This window comes from Panthera uncia, chromosome B4, assembly GCF_023721935.1.
Source record: "Panthera uncia isolate 11264 chromosome B4, Puncia_PCG_1.0, whole genome shotgun sequence".
In the NCBI taxonomy this organism is placed as follows: Eukaryota; Metazoa; Chordata; class Mammalia; order Carnivora; family Felidae; genus Panthera; species Panthera uncia.
Window position 1 is genome coordinate 38,429,127 of NC_064809.1, and position 20,330 is coordinate 38,449,456.

Consider the following 20,330-nt stretch of genomic DNA (forward strand, 5'->3'; position numbering starts at 1 on the left):
GTACTGTGCCAGTAAGAGATCTGCCAGCTCCCAGGCAAGTGAAGTTGTGTTTCTGTTGAAATTCTTTTTCATGCATTTCTTCTATTCCGGTCACATGGTCGTGCTGAGAACATGACCACAATCAATGGCGAGGTTATAGCTTTACTTGGTTTTGTGCTTTGAGAACAAAAATTGGGGAAGGGGAAGAGCAGTATGGAATGGAGACACCAGGCTCAATGCCCCTGAGTGATTTCCAAAGCATATTTTTAAGGCCTTGAGGCCCATGTTGTCCATCTGTCTTAGGAATACTTAGCTGTTTATGCAAATAGAAAGCTTCATGCTCACTGGAACACTCCTCGCCCATGTTTGTGTTGAGGCCCTCCACCCCTACCCCTAAAAGGCTCTTGTGGTCAGCTTCTCTCAACTTACTGGCCATTCATCAGTGCCTCCCTCATTCTATTTCTGTTCTTATCTTTATCTTAGATCTAGAATTCCCCTTCCATTCTCAACCTGCTAAGGTACTTTCTTCACATCACTCAGGAAGTACCTGAAACCCCTCCTCTCCACAAAGCTCTCTAGAACACTCAGAAAAAGATCATGATGTCACCTTTCCTGGTCCAAACACAAAACTCCAGACTTTCACCCACAGCTTCACTAAAATCCCCAATAATTAGTACTTTGAATTATATATTTGTTATTAGCTTAGGACTTGGTATGTCTTCATAGCAGTAGTGTATAACATCATAAGCATTTTCCCAATCTTAACCACTTCCATATATATCAAATTACAGTACAGGTGAAAAAAGGATACTTAATATATTTATCTTGATTTCACAGGCCAAATATTACCTTTAATTGTCCTGGGGTGAAAGCCACTACATTATATGGTGGAAAAGGAATAAGTGGGCATTAGCATTCACCAAGTTTCCATAAATGAACACTTACTCCTACCCCCTGACCTCTGGCTGCGCCCGTTAGCTGTCCACTTAGCTTAGTTACAGTACTACAATAGAAAGATTCTCAGTTCCTCTTTTTGAATGCCTTTTATTGATCCGACTCCACCCACCTCCAATTTGACCTTTGATATTATGAACTAAAACAGTCTTTTGATACTGCTCTAACACACCTCTATTTTCCACCTCTGCCTACCTTGCTTTGCATTAGAATCAGTCTCAGTGATACCAGTGGCGCCTGGAACACAATTTTTTGCTATAAAAGCAGAATTCCTACCTTTTTCTTGGTGGGATCATCAAGTTCCCTGAAAAATGTGGAAGGATGTTAGTGTGTAATGGACAGTCTGGAGTGAGTGTTCTTAGTGTTGTTACTTGGGCAGTCATTTCCTTGAGTAGAAAATCAAGACACATTCCATGTTATGGGAAAGCATTTTGTGTGTCAGAAGAGTTTCTATAAGTTACTAAATTTAGGTCTTTAGGTATACTAACAAGAGTGCTTTATGTTCCTTGGAATCAAGATATACCATCTTATCATGATGTCAAACGTCCTCCATTTCATTTCACTGGCCAGTTACATCTATATAACTTGGATTTGAGGAAACTATTGCTTTTGTAAATGTCTTTGCTTAATGTAGCCACTACTCATAGCAAATGTGTTACAGATGTTATAAAAATGTTGTAGATGGGAGAAATAAGTGACATGTGGCATCTAAGCAGGTAGGAAAGACAATGGAAAAGGAGGACAGACAGAACAGAGAAAGAAATGGGCACATAGTTATCAAAAATGGAATGCAGGAAGTAGAATGGTTAAGGAAGTTGAGAATGCAGGAAGACAAGGGCAAGGTCAATAATATAGAGAAGATGAGACAGAGGTAAAGAATCCAAAGTCTTTTTCTGACTCATTTCTTTTTCTTCTGACTCTTGTAAAACTTTAGAAAGAGTACAATAAAAACAAGTTTTACAAACAGGAGAATTTAAAAGAATAAGTATGTCTGTTTCATAGGCTTGTGTTTCCACAAAGATTTTCACGAGAAATCCATACTTGAAATGTGTATCTCAATGTCTTTTAATTTTCACTTGGCAAATAAGGTAAAGGGAAGATTTTATTTATATGGTTGATTAAGTCTTGCACTAGATAGGATTCAAACCTTTTGGAAAAGTCAAATGTCTCCATGAAAATGTAATCAACAATCTCCTACATCAAGTGTCCAGATATGATATATAGGATGTTTTAACTTACTAATATTCACAGAGAGGACATAACAGTAGAAAGAAAGATTTCTTTCGAAAAGGTATTTTAAGAGTAAATATATAAGTAAAATGCTGATCACTAGGCTATACAGTATATGAATTTTTGGAAGGTTTCACAGACATACATCATGATTTGATTTGTGGCTTGGATTGCAAGTTCTCTTTCCGGGCATCTTTTGCTTGACAGAAGCCCAGCACAGCTCAGGTTCCTGGAGAGTTTGGCAGTCTTCTGCCAGAGTGTCAGTCTCTAAGGGTTCAGTGCTTGGACGTCAGAGTAAGCGTTGATGACACTCGGAAGATCTGGGGGAGCATGTTACTAAGTTGATAGAACATTTCTTCAGAAATACTCTGTAAGAGGTAAAAAGAAAAGTTCACATCTGTTAAATCATCACTTTTAAAAAAAATTTTAAAGTAACTTAAAATATGGAACTAATCTTGGATATGGAGAAAGATATATGAAAATTCTCTTTCATGACTGAGTTAACCGCAGGGTCATGGGGCAGGGGGTGTTTTTCTGGCTCAGTCTTCTGAGAATCTATGTTGTTTCTGTCAAATAATAAGTTTGATTGCCAGAAAAATCCCTAGATAGCTCTAGTGTAATCAGTAACAAAAGTACCACTACCTTTGCTAAGCTCAATACAGAATACAGAATCATTTTCTGCTAATGCCCTTTTACATGGACTCTTCAAGATCCATATAACATAAATGTGGGGAAAAAAAACAAAAGATGAGTCAAATACAGTTTTGGCATTAAATAAAATATCCCTTGAGTGGTAGATGCTGACATCCCTGACAATAAACTAAATGCCTTTATGGCATCCAAACACTTCTCTTAACAAATAGAAAGCTGTTAGTGTTTTTATATTATGTTGAGTTTAGGGCAGTGTGCCTAGCTATATCTAGGAGCAATACTATAGCAAAGATCTAGTCACATAACACACCTGTGGTACCAGAAACTGTACCGTCCTGGAAATACCTCCATCCCAAGAAGCCATTTCCATCATGAAACCTAAAATAGAACAATACTTTGCTGAATTATGAATTTTGGTCTTCAAACCTACAAGTCCCTTATGGAAATAAACTGAATTATCATTGTGGGGCTTTGTGTCATTCCTTTTCAGGTAGCCACTTGTGTGTAGGCGAGCCAAGATCCAAGGAACAGATAAATTTCTACAATCCTTAATTCTCCATGCCAGAAAGGTTTAACATAATTTTGTCAACGTATTCTCATTTAGGATTTCTCAAGTCCTATTTAATCTCCATACAATGAAGCTAAAGCAGGTTATTAAAGATTAATTGAAGATGTGGTTCTATTTTTTTCTTTTTAAGAAAATAAAAAGGCAATAGAGAGCAAGCTATAATCGGAGCAAACTACAAATAACATCCAAATATTCCCGTATTTCAAGAGGGCCAGAGATTTGTTTATTTTATGACTGGAAAAAGAGAAGTAAAACATATTTGTTTGTTAAACCACTTTTAACTGAGGTACGAGATGACAGAGGTAATGTTCATATTCTTTCTCCTGGGTTGGTCTTGTTTCAATATTTGGGAGTAAGAAATACAGATCATGTTGTTAAATATAAGGTTATGCTCACCTTTGACACATTTGAACACCAGTTCTGCTCTCCTTAAGCACCATGGTATAGTCATTTCCTAAAAACAGAACCAAAACATATCATATGTTTTTAACAGAACTCTGTAAGAAAAAAAAAAATCAGATCTTAATTTGTCTCTAACATTGACCATCTACTTTGCGAACAGAATCAGGCAACTTTTGGCTAACGTAAGCTGGATTTCTTCTGGTCTTTAGGTATATAACTCCTTATGGCTGTTAGATATATCTGTGGAATACAAACCAATTTAATTATCCTAATAAGTGTAATTAAAAAAATTAAACATAGCCTTAAAACTTTCTAGAGAATTAATTTTAAAGACAAATATAAATGACATAAGAACTCCAACTACTCTCAATTTTAGCACGAATAACTCCATTAAATTGTATTAATATTTGAACAGTGCATTAAAATGCTTTTATTGTATACATATGAAAGTAACAGAAATAAACATCCCATTCCAGCCACCTACCAAACCAAATGCATCCATTTTTCTAAAAAAAGCCCCCACCCCACGGCTCCATTTTAACAACTGACATGAAAAGACATTTTACTGAGAGAACCTATGACTTTATTTTGAAATGTTTCCTGACCAAATATGGGCTTTCCCCCCTATCATTTAAGGAACTAGATGAATTAGAAGCCTTAAAGAGAGGCAGCTATAGAATCTGATCTTCCAAATACCCCATGTATCTTTATTGAACTTAATCATAATGCTGTCAAATTGTCATGATCTCAAAAGGATTTTTATTTGCTGTCAGTTCAAAATAAACCCTGAATACATTTTTAATCTTTCTACTGGGTGCATTAAATGCAGTACAATAAACAAATAATTTAATAACCAAAAAAAAAAAGAGAAAGAATCACTATTGATACCTTATTATTAACTAAAGTTCACAGTTTATGCAGATTTCCTTTGTTTTTACCTAAGATGTTTTCTGTTCCAGGATCACATCCAGCATACTACCATATATTGAGTTATTATGTCACCTTAGGCCTGTGAGTTTCTCAGACTTCCCTTGTTTTTGAGGAGTCCTGGTCAGGTAATTTATAGGATGTTTTCTACTGGGATTTGTTTGATGTTTTTCTCATGGTCAGACTGAAGCTATCGGTGTTGGTGGAAAGACTACAGAAGAAGGTGCCATTTTCATAACGTAATTATGTTATGATCTCAGAGTTTGTGGGTTCAAGCCCCGTGTCTGAGCTGTCAGCTCAGAGCCTGGAGGCTGCTTGGGATTCTGTATTTCCCTCTCTCTTTCTGTCCCTCCTCTGCTTGTGTTCTCTCTCTCTCTCTCTCTCTCAAAAACAAATAAACATTAAAAAAAAAAAAAAGGAAACAATCCCATTTGCACCACAAACTGTAAGATACCTAGGAATAAAGCTAACCAAAGAGGTAAAAGACCTGTGCTCTAAAAACTAGAAAACACTGCTGAAAGAAATTGAAGAAGACACAAAGAAATGGAAAGATATTCCATGCTCATGGATCAGAAGAACAAATACTGTTAAAATGTCTATACTACCCAAAGCAATCTACACATTTAATGTAATCCCTACCAAAACACCACCAGCATTTTTCACAGAGCTAGAAAAACAATTCTAAAATTTATATGTATACATATATGTAATGAAACATTCCTCAGCCATAAAAAAAGAATAAAATCTTGCCATGTGCAACAACATGGATGGAGCGAGAGTATTATGCTAAATGAAATAAGTCAGTCAAAGAAAGACAAGTACCATATGTTTTCACTCATATGTGGAATTTAAGAAACAAAACAAATAATCATAAGGGAAAAAAAGAGGCAAACCCAGAAACAGACTTTTTTAAATAATTTTTTTAAGTTTTATTTATTTTGAGAAAGAGATAGCATGAGTGGGGCAGGGGGAGAGAGAGAGAGGGAGAGAGAGAATCCCAAGCAGGCTCCACACTGTCAGCACAGAGCCTGATGTGGGGGTCAAATTCATGAAATCATGAGATCATGAAACCAAGAGTTGGAGTCACCCAGGCAACCCTCTTTTTTTTTTTTTTTTTTTTTTAAGTTTATTTATTTGTTTTGAGACAGAGAGATCGGGGGAGAGAAGGGGAGGAAGGGGAAGAGAAAGTGAGTCCCAAGCAGGCTCTGCACTATCAGCTCAGAGCCCAACATGGGGCTCGAACCCATGAACCATGAGATTGTGGCCTGAGACAACACCAACAGTCAGATGCTCAACTGAATGAGCCACCCAGGTGCCCCAAGAAAGACTGTTAACTATAGAGAACAAACTGATGGTTACCAGAAGAAAGGTGCGGGGGGATGGGTTAACTGGGTGATGGGTATTAAGGAGAGCACTTGTTGTGATGAACACTGGGTGTTGTATGGAAGTGTTGAATCACTAAATTGTACACCTGACTAATATAACACTGCCTGTTAACTAGAATTTAATAAAAACTTAAAAAATTTAGAAAAAGGAAACAAAATTCCAACAGCATTTCTCACAGAGCTAAAATAAACAATCCTAAAATTTGTATGGAACCACAAAAGGCCCTGAATAGCCAAAGCAATATTGAAAAAGAAAAACAAAACTGGAGGTATCACAATTCTAGACTTCAAGTTATATTACAAAGCTGTAGTGGTTCAAGACAGTATGGCATTGACACAAAAACAGACACATAGATGAATGGGACAGAATAGAAAGCCCAGAAATAAACCCACAACTATATGGACAATTAGTCTTCAGCAAAGTAGGAAAGAATATCCAATGGGAAACAGTCTTTTAAACAAATGGTGTTGGGAAAACTGGACAGCTACATGCGAAAGAATGAAACTACACCACTTTCTTACACCAATATGCAAAAATAAACTCAAAATGGATTAAGGAACTAAATGTGAGACCTGAAACCAAAAAATCCGAGAAGAGAGCACAGGCGGTAATGTCTCTGACATCGGCCATAGCAACATCTTTCTAGATATGTCTCCTGAGGCAAGGGAAAGAAAAGCAAAAATAAACTATTGGGACCACATGAAAATATAAAGCTTCTGCACACCAAAGGAAGTAACCAACAAAACTAAAAGACAACCTATTAAATGGAAGAAGATATTTGCAAATGACATATCTGATAGAGGGTTAGTATCCAAAATATATAAAAAACTGATATAACCCAGCACCCCAAAAAACAAATAATCCAATTACAAAAGAGGCAGAAGACACAAACAGACATTTCTCCAAAGAACACACACAGATGGCCAGCAGACACGTGAAAAGATGCTCAACATCACTAATCACCAGGGGCATGCAAATCAAAATCATAATGATACCAACTCACACTTGTCAGAATGACTAAAATTAAGTTCAAGAAACAAGTGTTGGTGAATAGATGGAGAAAAAGGAACCGTCGTGCACTGTTGGTGAGAATGTATGCTGGTGCAGCCACTGTGGAAGACAGTATGGAGATTCCTCAAAAAATTAACAATAGAATTATCACATGATCCAGTAATCACACTACTGGGTATTTACCCAAAGAATACAAAAACACCAATCGTAAGGATATATGTATCCCTATGTTTACTGCAGCATTATTTACAATAGCCAAGCTATGGAAACAGCTCAAGAGTCCATTGATTGATGAATGGGTAAAGAAGTGGTATATATACACAATGGAATATTATTTAGCCAAAAAAAAATGAAATCTTGCCATTTTCAATAACATGGATTGATCTAGAGAGTATAATGCTAAGTGAAATAAGTCAGAGAAAGACAAATACCATATGATTTCACTCATATGGAATTTAAGAAACAAAACAAATGAAAAAAGGAAAAAAAAAAACCAGACAAACTGAGAAACAGACTCTTTAACTATAGAGAACAAAGAGATGTTTACCAGAGGGGAAGGCAGGGGGGGTGAAATAGGTGAAGGTGATTAAGAGTACTTATCATGATGAGCACTGAGTAATGTATAGAGCTGTTGAATCACTATATTGTACACCTGAAACTAATACAACACTGTATGTTAACTCTGCTGCAATTAAGATAAAAAAATGTCAACTGTGGTTATAATTGCAGACAATAACTTTCTAAAAAGAAAATGGCCATACTTCGACTACTCAACTTGAATCTTCTGATTAGGATAAGGTTGAACTGCAAAGGTGATTAAGATTTAGTTGGTAGATGTCTTGAAAGTTAGATATCAGAAATACTTTCTGAGTTTATGCACCCATGGGAGAAACTGAAAAACTATTCTTTACTCTCAAGTATGTGCCTCTGAGGTATCTGACCTACTCCTATTAATCAGTTTCTCAGCCATTACCTGAAGGTGAGGAACAGTCTGGCTATCTTATTTTTCACATTCAAAAACAATCACTTTGGGAAACTATTTGGTTGTATATACCAAAGATAAATATATGCATGCCATGACATCTAACAATTCCATCCCTAAGTATATATCTAACAGAAATATATGTACTAGAATGTTCATAGCAGCATTAGTAATAATAATCAAAACCTAGAAACTAACCAAATGTCCATAAATAGTAGAATGGCTAAATAATTGTCTAGTCACACAGTGGAATAATATATAACAGTGTGAATGAACAATCTATAACCACAGACAATAATATGAGTAAATTTCACAAACATAATTATTGAGTGAAAGAAGCCAGATACAGCAGTATGTACTACAGAAACAAGTCTAAGTAATCTATGCTCTTCAAAATGAAAAAAATGGTTACCCTCATGGAAAGAGTGTGGTTTATGTGACTGGAAGGCGGCATGAAGGTGGCTTTTTGGGTGGTGTAATGTTCTGTTTTATGATCTGGGGTATTGGTTACATGGGTGTTTAGTTTGTGAAAATGTGAGCTATATGCTTATGTATACTTTTCTATATGTGTACTATATTCTAATACAAATTTAAAAACAACACCTTCATCAACCACAGTTATAATAACTAAACCCTAAGTCCCAAATTATTCAAGTGGTTAACAGTAAAAAATAAAAGGAAATCAGGAACTCTGGATTCTTGGCCTGCAGATTCATTCTACATCTATTAGGTTAGATTGGTTCCAGTACCTTCAGATCACAAAGATCTACAGAGATAAACTGATGAAATCAGGATGTCTTTCTTGCCACTGATAGAATATTTGTTCCTTTCCTTTTTTTCTTTTTCGAACACTGCAATTAATTTCTACAGCTCTACCACAGAACATGGGCTGTTGCAGACATCATCATCATTCCTGTGCACACACTAAAATGTGGTAACTGAGTGTCTAGAAACTGTTTTGTTGGAGGAAGTAAACAACACTTGAAAATGCTCTGGGGCCCTTGCATGAAAGCTAAAGCAAAGATTAACTGTATATCCTGTGCTGTGTTGTCCGAGTTCGTAGAATAAACCTCCTGACCCGAATGGATGTTTAAATACAACAAATGGGAGGATCGTGGCTCAATATACTTTTGTGAATTAAAATGGACACTTTGGAAACAAACTTAATGTCCTGCAGCTGGCTGTCCCGATTTAAAACATGTAACTTTTGTAACATTGTGGGAGAGGGAATGCTAGTAGTATCAGATGTCTGGAAGTAAATCCAAACTTAGTGACTTTAGGAAATACTGTTTTTGAGGTTGTTTCCCACCTACATATAACCATTTTTATAAACTGGTTAACCAGGAGTCCAGCTGCAGGAATGTTTGGATGTTTCCTTGCAGCTGGAATTCATCACAAACTTTTTGTTATTCTCCAAAGACTTTTATAGATGGACTAGTTAGTGATGATAACTTAACAGTGGCTAAAAATTCCTGATGGAATTAAAGCTTTATAAAGCGACAGTCGAAAAAATCCCAAACAAACCATGTTTGTCAATCTCTCCTGATCCCATATTAGGTATAACTGAGGCTACAGAAGTGAGCAGAATGAGAAGTTAGGCAGTCTGATGCAGCTCTCAGGATGGAGCCAGAATTCTCTTAATCGAAACAATGTGTCTGATGAAAATAAAAATGGGCTGAAAGGGGAAAATCATGTAAAATCACCTCATCTTACCTGGAATTGATTTTGTGTGCTTACATAGGGTATTGCATCTAAAATGAAGCCTTTGCTAATGAGTCTAAGTGTTTTGCTCTAAAAAGTAGCATTTACACATATCCTTTACTTTGGGAAATACCTTTTAATAATCAATGGCCAAACTTCCTTCCTGACATTCAGGATTTGCATTAAGTCATTTTGCTTAAAAAAAAAAAAAAAAAAAAAAAAGAAGAAGCCACCTCAAAACCAGCAGGCAGCAAGTTGATGACATGGGCCTTTCATCACCAGGTTGACCACTGGCTCTCCCAGAAGGACTTGCCTACATCCACTGTGCTAAAGCTACTTTGTTTCTCCAGACTATTGAAAGTTGACCTTTTAGTCTATTATCTCTTCAGCTTATCCCCTCTAACCAGTTTGTATGTGGATGAGAAGGAAAATAGGAGAGAAAGCAAACAGTCATGGAAAGATTTTTTTTTTCAAAATATACAATAATGCACAGTACATAATAAAACGAGTGAATGGTTATGCCACATTTGAATTGTAGAAGCCAATACTTGAACTGCCCAAAGAGCATCCTTGGGAGAATGTTAAAACGAGGCTGCCTTCTTCTTGTCATCTAGCATCTCCTTCTATTGCCTATTAATGCATACTCAGAGAATGCAAACTAACTTTTTAAAATTTATTTATTTTGAGAAAAATAGAGAGTGGGAGGAGCAGAAAGGGAAAGAGAATCTCAAGCAGGCTTTGCACTGTCAGCGCAGAGCCCGATGTGGGGCTTGAACTCACACACCAACTGTGAGATCATGACCTGAGCCAAAATCAAGAGTTGGACACTTAACCAACGGAGCCAGTCAGGCGCTGCAACCCCCACCCCCAAGAATGCAGACTAATTTTAATCTTAGTGTAAGCCAAATATAAATGTGGAGAGAAATCTAATGCCACTTAAGACAAAAATGGAGGAAGAGGGAGAGAAGGGGGAGGAGTAAGGGCACATGCCTTATCCAAAGCTAAAGATGACTTTATTTTCTTGTTTGTGTACTGTAGGATAAAGCCAGAATTCTCTGAACATAAATGGTTAAGGATTATTCATTGGTTTGTATCATCTGTCACTCAATGCTATTAACCAGACAGGAGATACAAAAGTGCATTAGTTTTTAAAAAGTGCTTTTAAAATGTAAAGTGGATTTTATTATTATTACATATTAAGGGTTAACATATTTATAAAATTATGGTATTTTTGTATCTGCTTACCTCTGACATATCATGCACCAGCAAGAGAGGTATGCTTATTGTTGTGATGTCATGGGTACAGCAAACCTTGAGTATATTTCGGAGTCCCATAATGGCAGGATCTCGAGCAGTGATGTTTCCCGATTTCACATTGTCATCCACACAAAGGTGGAAAGCAACATGTATTTCAGAGAGATTAGAATGCCGTGTAATATAAAATTCTCCTGTGAACACCAAATGCAATCATGATTTTCAAATGCATCAATCGCTTTCAGCAATAGGGTTTATAAATAACTATAATTAGGGAAGTCAATGAGCTGAACTAGTAGAGATATATCAGGAACCTATATGTTGAGCTCAGGAAACAAATATGGCCATTGCTCCTTAATTCTTGGAAAGAAGGTGATAAAAAAAAAGAGAGAGACAATAGCCAATTTTGCATAGGTTCATAAACTGGTATGAAGTGATCACCAAGTAGTAAGTAAATCAAATGAGTACTCACATCTATTTTGATGTAAATGCTCAAAATGTCCTACTTAACTCAAAGTGAATATGTAAAAACAGGTTGATTACCTGTCTTGCACATACCCTAAAGCAGCAATTCTCCATCTCAGTTTATGGATCTAACCTCCCTCCAGTTAGTGGCACGGAACAGAAACATAGAAATTGCCCTTAACTACTTTATCTCAGTATCTATTCCCTAATCCACAATACACTTCACCATCAACTACTTTCAGTAATACCTCCAACCATTTTCTCAAATCTGGGATACTCAATTTATTGCTATTACCCTAGCTCGAGCTACCATCATCTCTCACCTAGGTTTTTGTCAGAGCCTCTTAATTAATCTCTCTGCTCTCAGTCTTGCCTCCTACAAACCATTTCCACATTTTCGGCCAAAACAATTTCAGTATAAATCAGATTATATTGCTCATCTACTTTAAATCATCCAACAGGCTCACACTTCATTCAGAAAACAAGCCAATCCCCTTACTGTGGTCTGCACAGCCTATATGATCTGAACACTGCCCATCTTTCTGACATCCTATTGTCTCACCCTCTCTTCCTGCCCAGCCACACAGGCTTTTGTAAAGTTCTTCAAACACGTAGAACTTGTTCCCAAATCAGGGCTACCTCATCAAAGTTTTCCCCCAAGATTCTTATATGGCTGACTTCTTTTCACCAAAGATGCCTCAGATCAAAGATCACCTCCTCAGAGAGATCTTCTTTGACAATCCTATCTGATAGGATACTTCTCACGTATTCTCCTTTACACTGTTCTGTTTAATTTTCTTCTCAGCACTGAAATTCTTTATTTGTTTGAGATTAAAGAGACCATTGTTTATGCTCAACAACTACAGGGATTTTGTCTATCTTGTTTAATGTTCTATCTCCAGCACATAGAATGGTTCCTGGTACATAGGAGGTACCTAATAAACAATTGTTGAATGGCTGGATGAACAAATGATTATAGACTGGATGCTGGAGCAGCATTTATCAAACCTTAGAATTCATGCTTCCTATAATTACTCCATTTTGTATGGAGCCACACTAGCCATCAGCCTGTACATTCTTCAGTTTCTGTCAAAATAAGTATATAAAATATACAAGCATATGAAGAATATGTTTTTACAAATACACATGCTTCCTTGGAAACTCTGATATGAAAATTCTAGGAAAGGTTTGCTCTTCTAAGTACTACACTTTCATCACTAACCCATGCCCTCACAAATTCTGCTTCCACTTGCTTTAAAGTCATTACCTTAGGATTTTATTTATAAATACATGTATGCTTAAAAGTATTTGATATACTTTAGCATAGTGTTAATTCATTTGTAGTTACCAGTGTTGGTAAGCTATACCTATAGATGCTAGTGACAGGTCCCATGCAAAGGTCTTTTTTTTTGGACTTAACTAGACAAAAAAATAAATAAATAAAAAATTTAAAAAAGGAAAATTGTGTGGTGGCAAGTATAGTTGTGATTTCCTTGGAAGGCAATATAAGAGGCAGACTGTTTATCAGAAACCTGGCAGACTGTATGAGACAATATCCTTCCGGGCCCAGTGAAGTGCATTACCCCCTCAACTCCTACTGATAATTTAGATGAGGGAAGTCACAGCATTAAATATGGGCTGCGGTCCAGCAGTGAGGCAGATGACTTAGTGAACAAGTCAGGTGCTCCTAATCCCCAAATTGGCACTGCTTTGTTTGACCTTACATGACTTGTCTCTTGGCCTCATTTTACCCAGTACTGAAATGGGGGTCATGGAGCGGGCAATGGTAATCAAAGTAAGATGATATAGAAGAAAAAGGACTAGACTGGGTATTAAGAAGATCGGATCTCTAGCCTTTATTGGCTGAGTTGATCTTGGGCAAATAAATTCAATTTAAACTCTGTACTTTGTATAAGAAATGCAAAAAATAATGCCTGACTGCTTTCCTTATAAAGTTGTTGTGAGAATTAGAGGATATAAACTGTAAATACTTAGGTAATGATCAAGTAAACCTACTGGTGAAAATATATAAATAAAACTATTTTCTTTTGCAACTTAAAAACTTAAAAGCATTTGTGACTTGGGTCTTTCTTCATCTCCTGTAAACTTTCTGGCTGTGCAGGCATCCCCTAACTACATGGAAATTCAGATGCTGTTAGCATATCTAACTGAATAGTTTGATACCCGTTTCTAATGCGGACTATGACATAGTCTCCTGATTTGGTGGTAATAATGCAATACTAACTTATAGGCTTTTCCCAAAAAGGAGCAATGAAGGAAATAAATATAGCAAGAAAGAAGTAAGTTGAAAAAACCCCCACACATCAGTACCTCCGGAATAGATAATAAGATTGGCACATTTTAAGAAAGCCACAAAATATGGATGATTTAAATTAGGGATCTGTGAAGAGAAATACAATAAATCCTGTCTCAATGAAGGTATTTTTAGATAGAGAGGAGGACAGTTTCCTGTTCCACAAAGTGGAGGAAACAGCGTGTGGTGATGCAATCCTGCCTCTAACATTACCCACGAAGGTAGGATATCTGAAGGTGGGAGGAAATTCGGAAGCTGATGACCACAAGCTAACTGCCTGGGACTGACCAGACGAATACCAGAAAGGGGCGTGCTATCTGCTTACGTTAAATGGAATGTGACCTACATGGGAGAAAATCTGGGGCAGAAAACGTGAGGAAACAACCTATTGAGGAAAATGCAAGCTTGAAATGATTAAAAGCTTACAAGATTTCATGCTTGTGAACAGATATGTCTTCCTTGTCATACCCTGCCATATAAACACTACTAAGCATCATCAGAATGAATTCAATCTGGAAGAGGGCCTGAATTTCCAGTTGATAAACAATATGACAAAAAATAATAAAGGAAATCAAAGAAATGGGAAACAGGAAAATTTATGGGGAAGTGGAAATAAGAAATTATATGACTTATGTTCTGTCTACAAGTTCAACTCTATATCTCTAGTATTATTTGTATTTCAGAATAAAAATGACTTCTTGTTTCATTTAAGGAACAATATATAACAGAAGAAATTTAAAATAGCAAATATGAGTAAACTTTTGCAACTTTGAAAAATTTTTCTTGTGTGGATCTAGCAAGTCAGTCCTAATATGAGAATAAAGATTTAAATTGCAGAACATCTGTGAAAGCATATTATGTAGATACAATGTTGTTTCAAAGTAACACATTGACAAACTTTTTATAAGAACTTAAATTTCAGAACTTGTATTTCAAATCTACGATCTCCATGTGTGATTCTTAGAAAACTGCCAATTTCAAGTAAAATACCACTTACCAGGTAAAATATTTAAATAGTTCCTGTCAGAATTTTTAGCCTTATCGTCACTTCCTCCATTTCGGTTTCCAGAATCTATTCATAAGATAATGCAACATGAAAGAACATACAACATATGAGAACACATTACTTCTAGTACTCCCCAATCAATCACAATAACAGCAAAAATGTTCTAAGGATAGCTAGTTGCCAGGCATTCTGATATACGTTTTACATGCACAGTCTCATTTAATTCTTACAAAACCCCTAAAACCACAGCCTTACAAGGTAGGTACTATTACTGTCTTCATTGTATATGTGAAGGAACAGAGGCTTACATAAGTTAAGTAACTTAGCCAAAGATTCACAGTTAAGTGGTAGAACCAGGTCTTGAACTCATATACCCAGAGTCCAAATCCTATGGTCTTAACCACATTATACTTGCCAGCACCCTATTTTTCATCGGGAGGTTCAGGGCACTAAATTAACTACACATAAAACAACTTCGTTAAATAGTTGTAGTGTGGCCATCTTTATTTTTAGATTCTGAGTCACTGTTGTTGATATAACTTGTCCAGGACTCCAAGCAAATGGCGAGTAGTACCAGGAATCACTTGATATATAGCCCATTCTGCAATCTGGGGTTACTTCTTATCCACACCATATACAATGTATTTCAAACAGATATGTGAGACTTTGTTTCAAATGGAACATTTTTTAAAATATAATTTATTGTCAAATTGGCTAACACACAGTGTGTAAAGTGTGCTCTTGGTTTTTGGGGTAGATTCCCGTGGTTTATCGCTTACATACAACACCCAGTGCTCATCCCAACAAGTGCTCTCCTCAATGCCCAAATGGAAGATTATTTATTAGGTATTTAATAGTTAATCTTTTTTTCTAGAAGGCATGATATTATTTAGAAGGATAAATATTGGTAAAATAAGACCTCACAATTGACCGTACATTATTATACTTGGACACACATTATTTTATACACGTACATCTATTTTTAACAGATTTCTTATAAAATTCAGGGCACCTGGGTGGCTCAGTCAGTTAGGCGTCTGACTTTGGCCCAGGTCATGATCTAGCAGTCTGTGAGTTCGAGCCTAGCCTCAGGCTCTGTGCTGATAGCTCAGAGTCTGGAGCCTGCTTCCGATTCTGTGTCTCCATCTCTCTCTGCCCCTCTCCCTCTCACACTCGCGCTGTCTCTCAAAAATAAATAAACATTAAAAAAAATTTTTTTAAAGATTCAGATGTATCTTCTACCAAAACTTGAAAATGCAGAATCAATATTAGCATTCAAAGCAGCTATCTTTAAGAAGGTATCTGTGTATTTCAATTAAATGCAAAACTATTTTGGAAAGGCTGTCAGCATCAGAAAATCACTTGAAAACAGAACTTCAAAAGGGTACCTAAAAATATCAAGGGGAATTATGCTTTCAAAAGTGTTCTGAATGAAAGTAACTTCATATAATCAGTAATGAATAATTGGCCCAGAAAACAAATGACAAAAAAGGACTCTAATAATTTTGTTCACATGGGGTATGAACAGACAGAATTCCTACTAAGTGAATAAGAGAGAACAGTTCATAGTCTATTCCCCCTCCATGTTTTCACTAACACCTTGCAATACTAAGAAAATGACTTTTTCACTTAAAAAAATGTACATAAAATGTGCACAGAAAACTAAATTGCTTTGGCTTGTTATAATGGACTGCAGAAACACAAAGATTCTAAAATAATGAACACAGTAAAAACAAGTGATGGAGTGCCTTAGAATAAACAAGTACTTGAGTATCGGGATGTAAATGTGTAGAACAAATATGTGGGCATGCACAGAAAAGGAAAAGACGGAGAAAGCATTTTCACAGAACTCTTCTATGACAACATGTGGGTTCCTTTAAGAAAGTTGTGTTTTATAAACCTACTTGTTTCACTGACTCACTTAAACCACAAAATAGTTGCTTGAACAAGAGCAAAATAATACCATGATTTACACACACTGCCTTAACCGTATGTGGTTTGAAAACTTCCTGTCATTTGCTACACACTTTGTATCTCTCATAAATATACTTAGAATCCTCCTCCTTCTCCCACACCTGTCATGATCTCAATCTTCATGCTTTTAGTCACTACTAAGAATAATATTAAAATGTTTCTGATCACATCACTGCTAGTTTGAATGAGATAGAGGAAGAAGATGGTAGAAGAATAAGAGGACATATTGGAACTTTCTGAGAGGTCCTTTGTTAGGATACATTTCTGTATGATTTCCTGACACGTGTCATATGTAACACACAGTGCCACAGCAAAGCCACAGTTATCTAGAGTGGGAATATAAGCTGGTGGCACTGTTATGGAGGGCAACTGCGAACACTATCAATATTATTATAAATGTATGTCCCCTTTAACACAGTAATTTCTCTTAGAAGTCTATTCCTAGAGATAGGTTCACACATGCATGGCACTATATGTGTAACATGATTCATGCATTATTACTTATAATAGAAAAAATGTTGGGATGGATTAAGTGTCATCACAGAACTGATTAATAACTGGATACCTTGCAATGGACTACCACACAGCAGAAGGTATAAGGACGCTCTTTATGCACTGATACGACATGACGGCCAAGATAAATATTCAGTAAAAAAAGCCAAGTGTGGAAAAGTGTGCAGAGAAGGATGCCATTTGTGTAAAAGGGAAAATTAAATAAATACACACATACATGCACTGATGTGTACATAAACATATGTCTGGAGGATACCGGGAAGCACTGGCTGTCTCTGGGGTGGGAAATGAGTGGCTGGTGGACAATTATGAAGACTTTCACTGTATGCTCTTTTATACAGTTTGAATTGGGAATCTTGAGACTGTTTTACCTATTTAAGAAATGATTAAAAAATAAAACTTTTTAAAAAAAAGGTCTATTGAATAAATACGGAAACTATAGTGAATGCTTATCAAGGTTAAGTCTAGAAAGCTACATTCTAGCATCAGGAGAGAGTGAGAAATTCTACAATTAATACGGGAAGAGGAACAAAGACAGCAAGCAAAGATAAAATAGTATCTCTTTGCTCACTACAAAACACAAAACATAGGAACCAAAAGTACTATAATGGTTTCTTTTAAACACCGCAGTTGCAAAATAAACCAACAAAAAAGACATCCAAGTACATAAGCTGATTTAAAAGTTTGACCAGCCATACTTTAAAAACCTGCCATATTTTGGGGTGCCTGGGTGGCTCAGTCGGTTGAGCGGCCGACTTTGGCTCAGGTCATGATCTCGCGGTCCGTGGGTTAGAGCCCCGTGTCAGGCTCTGTGCTGACAGCTCAGAGCCTGGAGCCTGTTTCGGATTCTGTGTCTCCCTCTCTCTGACCCTCCCCCGTTCATGCTCTGTCTCTCTCTGTCTCAAAAATAAATAAATGTTAAAAAAAAAAAAATTAAAAAAAAAACACAAAAACCTGCCATATTTTATTTCCTGGGCAAGACATCAAGTTTTTATAAAAAAAAATTAAAATGCTGAGTATGCATTCCAGCCATATAAGAATGTGCATTGTTATTTCATACCTGTTACATAATATGAAATGTCTGAAAAATAAGAAAAATGGAGCTTACATGTATTTCTTATGAATATTACCCTTATATTTAGCTCTTAACTAAAGGAACTTACGATGCCAATTTAACTTATAAAGAAACCACTTTTAAAACATATTTTTCAATTAAAAAAATAGAATTACTCTGTAATTTGAGTTAAAGATTTTTCTTTTACCTCTATCTTCCCTTAAGTCTATGAATAGAGATCTTACACAGAAAGATGTCGTGAATGTTTTCTATAGTTTTAAAAATAATTTCCCAAAGAGTTAGAAAGGATGTTTAAATTGTGGATAAATATGAAAAAAGCAGGACATAGTTCTGGACATAGTGATTTTTTTAAAGAACAATCAAAAACAATTCTTATAATTGACATCCTGCTACCTAGGAGGAATCAAAGATGAAATGTATAAAAAGTGTATATTTTGTGCTAGTATTAATTCTATGACTTCAAAACATAGCAATTATGTCCATTTTAGAGATATAGAACTCAGACCAAAAGATCACTGGGGCCTCTCTGTGGCTCAGTCAGTTAAGATCCGACTTCAGCTCAGGTCATGATTTCAGGTTCGTGAGTTTGAGCCCTGCATTAGGCTCCCTGCCGTTAGCACAGAGCCTTCTTGGCTTTCCCTTCTCTCTCTGCCCCTTCTCTGCCCCTGTGTGCTCTCTCTCTGTCTCAAAAAATAATCTTAAAAAAAAAAAAATCATCAACTTTACATTGAGTGCCTACCTCAAGTATAATTATAGAATTTAAATTTAAAAAGTTTTTGCTAAGGCTATTAAACAAAATCATGCAAAAAAGAAAATTTAGAACAGAATTCAACCTTCTAAAGATCCGGAGTTTTTTCCTTAATTTCTTTCCTCCACTTTTCCACCAACACAACTTTCTATTTTAATAACAGTCCATATGTTATTAGAGTGCTTAGGGACAAAATACACTGAAAGTGAAACTTTGAAAAATTTGAGTTTTACTGACCATGTGATTCTTTCAACTTACTCCTTCGTTGGGTTCTAGCATAAAGTACCACCTGCTGGACAACTTCCAGTTGCTCTTCGATCCGGGGAAAATGGAAGTCAGTACATTCTTGGCAAACTGTGGCAAAATCTAAGGGACCCAAAACATTTACAAACTTTTAAAGGTGGGCTATCAAATATTTAGTATTTACTTAAGGATAATGAGAGCTAGCAGAAATAAAATACAAAATTCACAAGAATGATTTCTTATACTTTTCCTTTTAGTAATTATGTCTTAAGTTAGGGTATATCAATTTTGTTTGAATCAGAAACTTAATCTATCACTCAAAAGAGTAAATAATTAATAAACAAGGAAATTTTTATATAATTCCAAACCTGCTTTAAGTAATAGATACTTTAATCATAATCAAGTCCCAGAAAGTGTTAAAAAATACAAGAAAGTTCTCATATTTATGGTAGGAAATAAACTCTATTTAAGCTTCTTTAAAAAGTTACACAATTCAATATACTTTATATATTTAAAAATTTTTTAAAAATCATAAAAAGTGAGTTTTACAGAGGGAACATTGATTATTACCTAGCACATTTAAGAAATAGGCTATCTAGGGGCGCCTGGGTGGCTCAGTCGGTTAAGTGTTCGACTTCAGCTCAGGTCACGATCTCACAGTCCGTGAGTTCGAGCCCCATGTCGGGCTCTGGGTTGATGGCTCAGAGCCTGGAGCCTGCTTCCGATTCTGTGTCTCCCTCTCTCTCTGCCCCTCCCCCGTTCATGCTCTGTCTCTCTCTGTCTCAAAAATAAATAAACGTTAAAAAATAAAAAATAAAAAAAAAAAAGAAACAGGCTATCTAAAAAAAACAAGGAAGAAAGGACAAAAGGATGAGCTAAAATTCACTGAGCCAGGATCCGCTTCTGAACTGAATACATTTACATCTTGATTCTTCTTTTTGTTATGC

The 20,330-nt window shown here is 36.1% G+C and overlaps 1 protein-coding gene across 4 annotated transcripts in view; it reads right to left on the reverse strand.

Annotated features, from left to right (window-relative positions):
* Nucleotides 1–2,014: 2,014 nt before the first annotated feature.
* Nucleotides 2,015–20,330, reverse strand: part of CB4H12orf4 (chromosome B4 C12orf4 homolog) — a 46,232-nt gene continuing 27,916 nt past the window's right edge. For all 4 annotated transcript variants that reach the window (XM_049624929.1, XM_049624931.1, XM_049624930.1 and 1 more), the window contains 6 exons: nucleotides 19,378–19,506; nucleotides 14,822–14,896; nucleotides 11,037–11,239; nucleotides 3,779–3,836; nucleotides 3,125–3,192; nucleotides 2,015–2,531 (listed from right to left, as the gene is read on the reverse strand). In XM_049624929.1, the coding sequence (XP_049480886.1) occupies nucleotides 2,439–2,531; nucleotides 3,125–3,192; nucleotides 3,779–3,836; nucleotides 11,037–11,239; nucleotides 14,822–14,896; nucleotides 19,378–19,506 (626 nt within the window). In that variant the 3' untranslated portion in view covers nucleotides 2,015–2,438. The remainder of the gene's footprint in view (nucleotides 2,532–3,124; nucleotides 3,193–3,778; nucleotides 3,837–11,036; nucleotides 11,240–14,821; nucleotides 14,897–19,377; nucleotides 19,507–20,330) is intronic.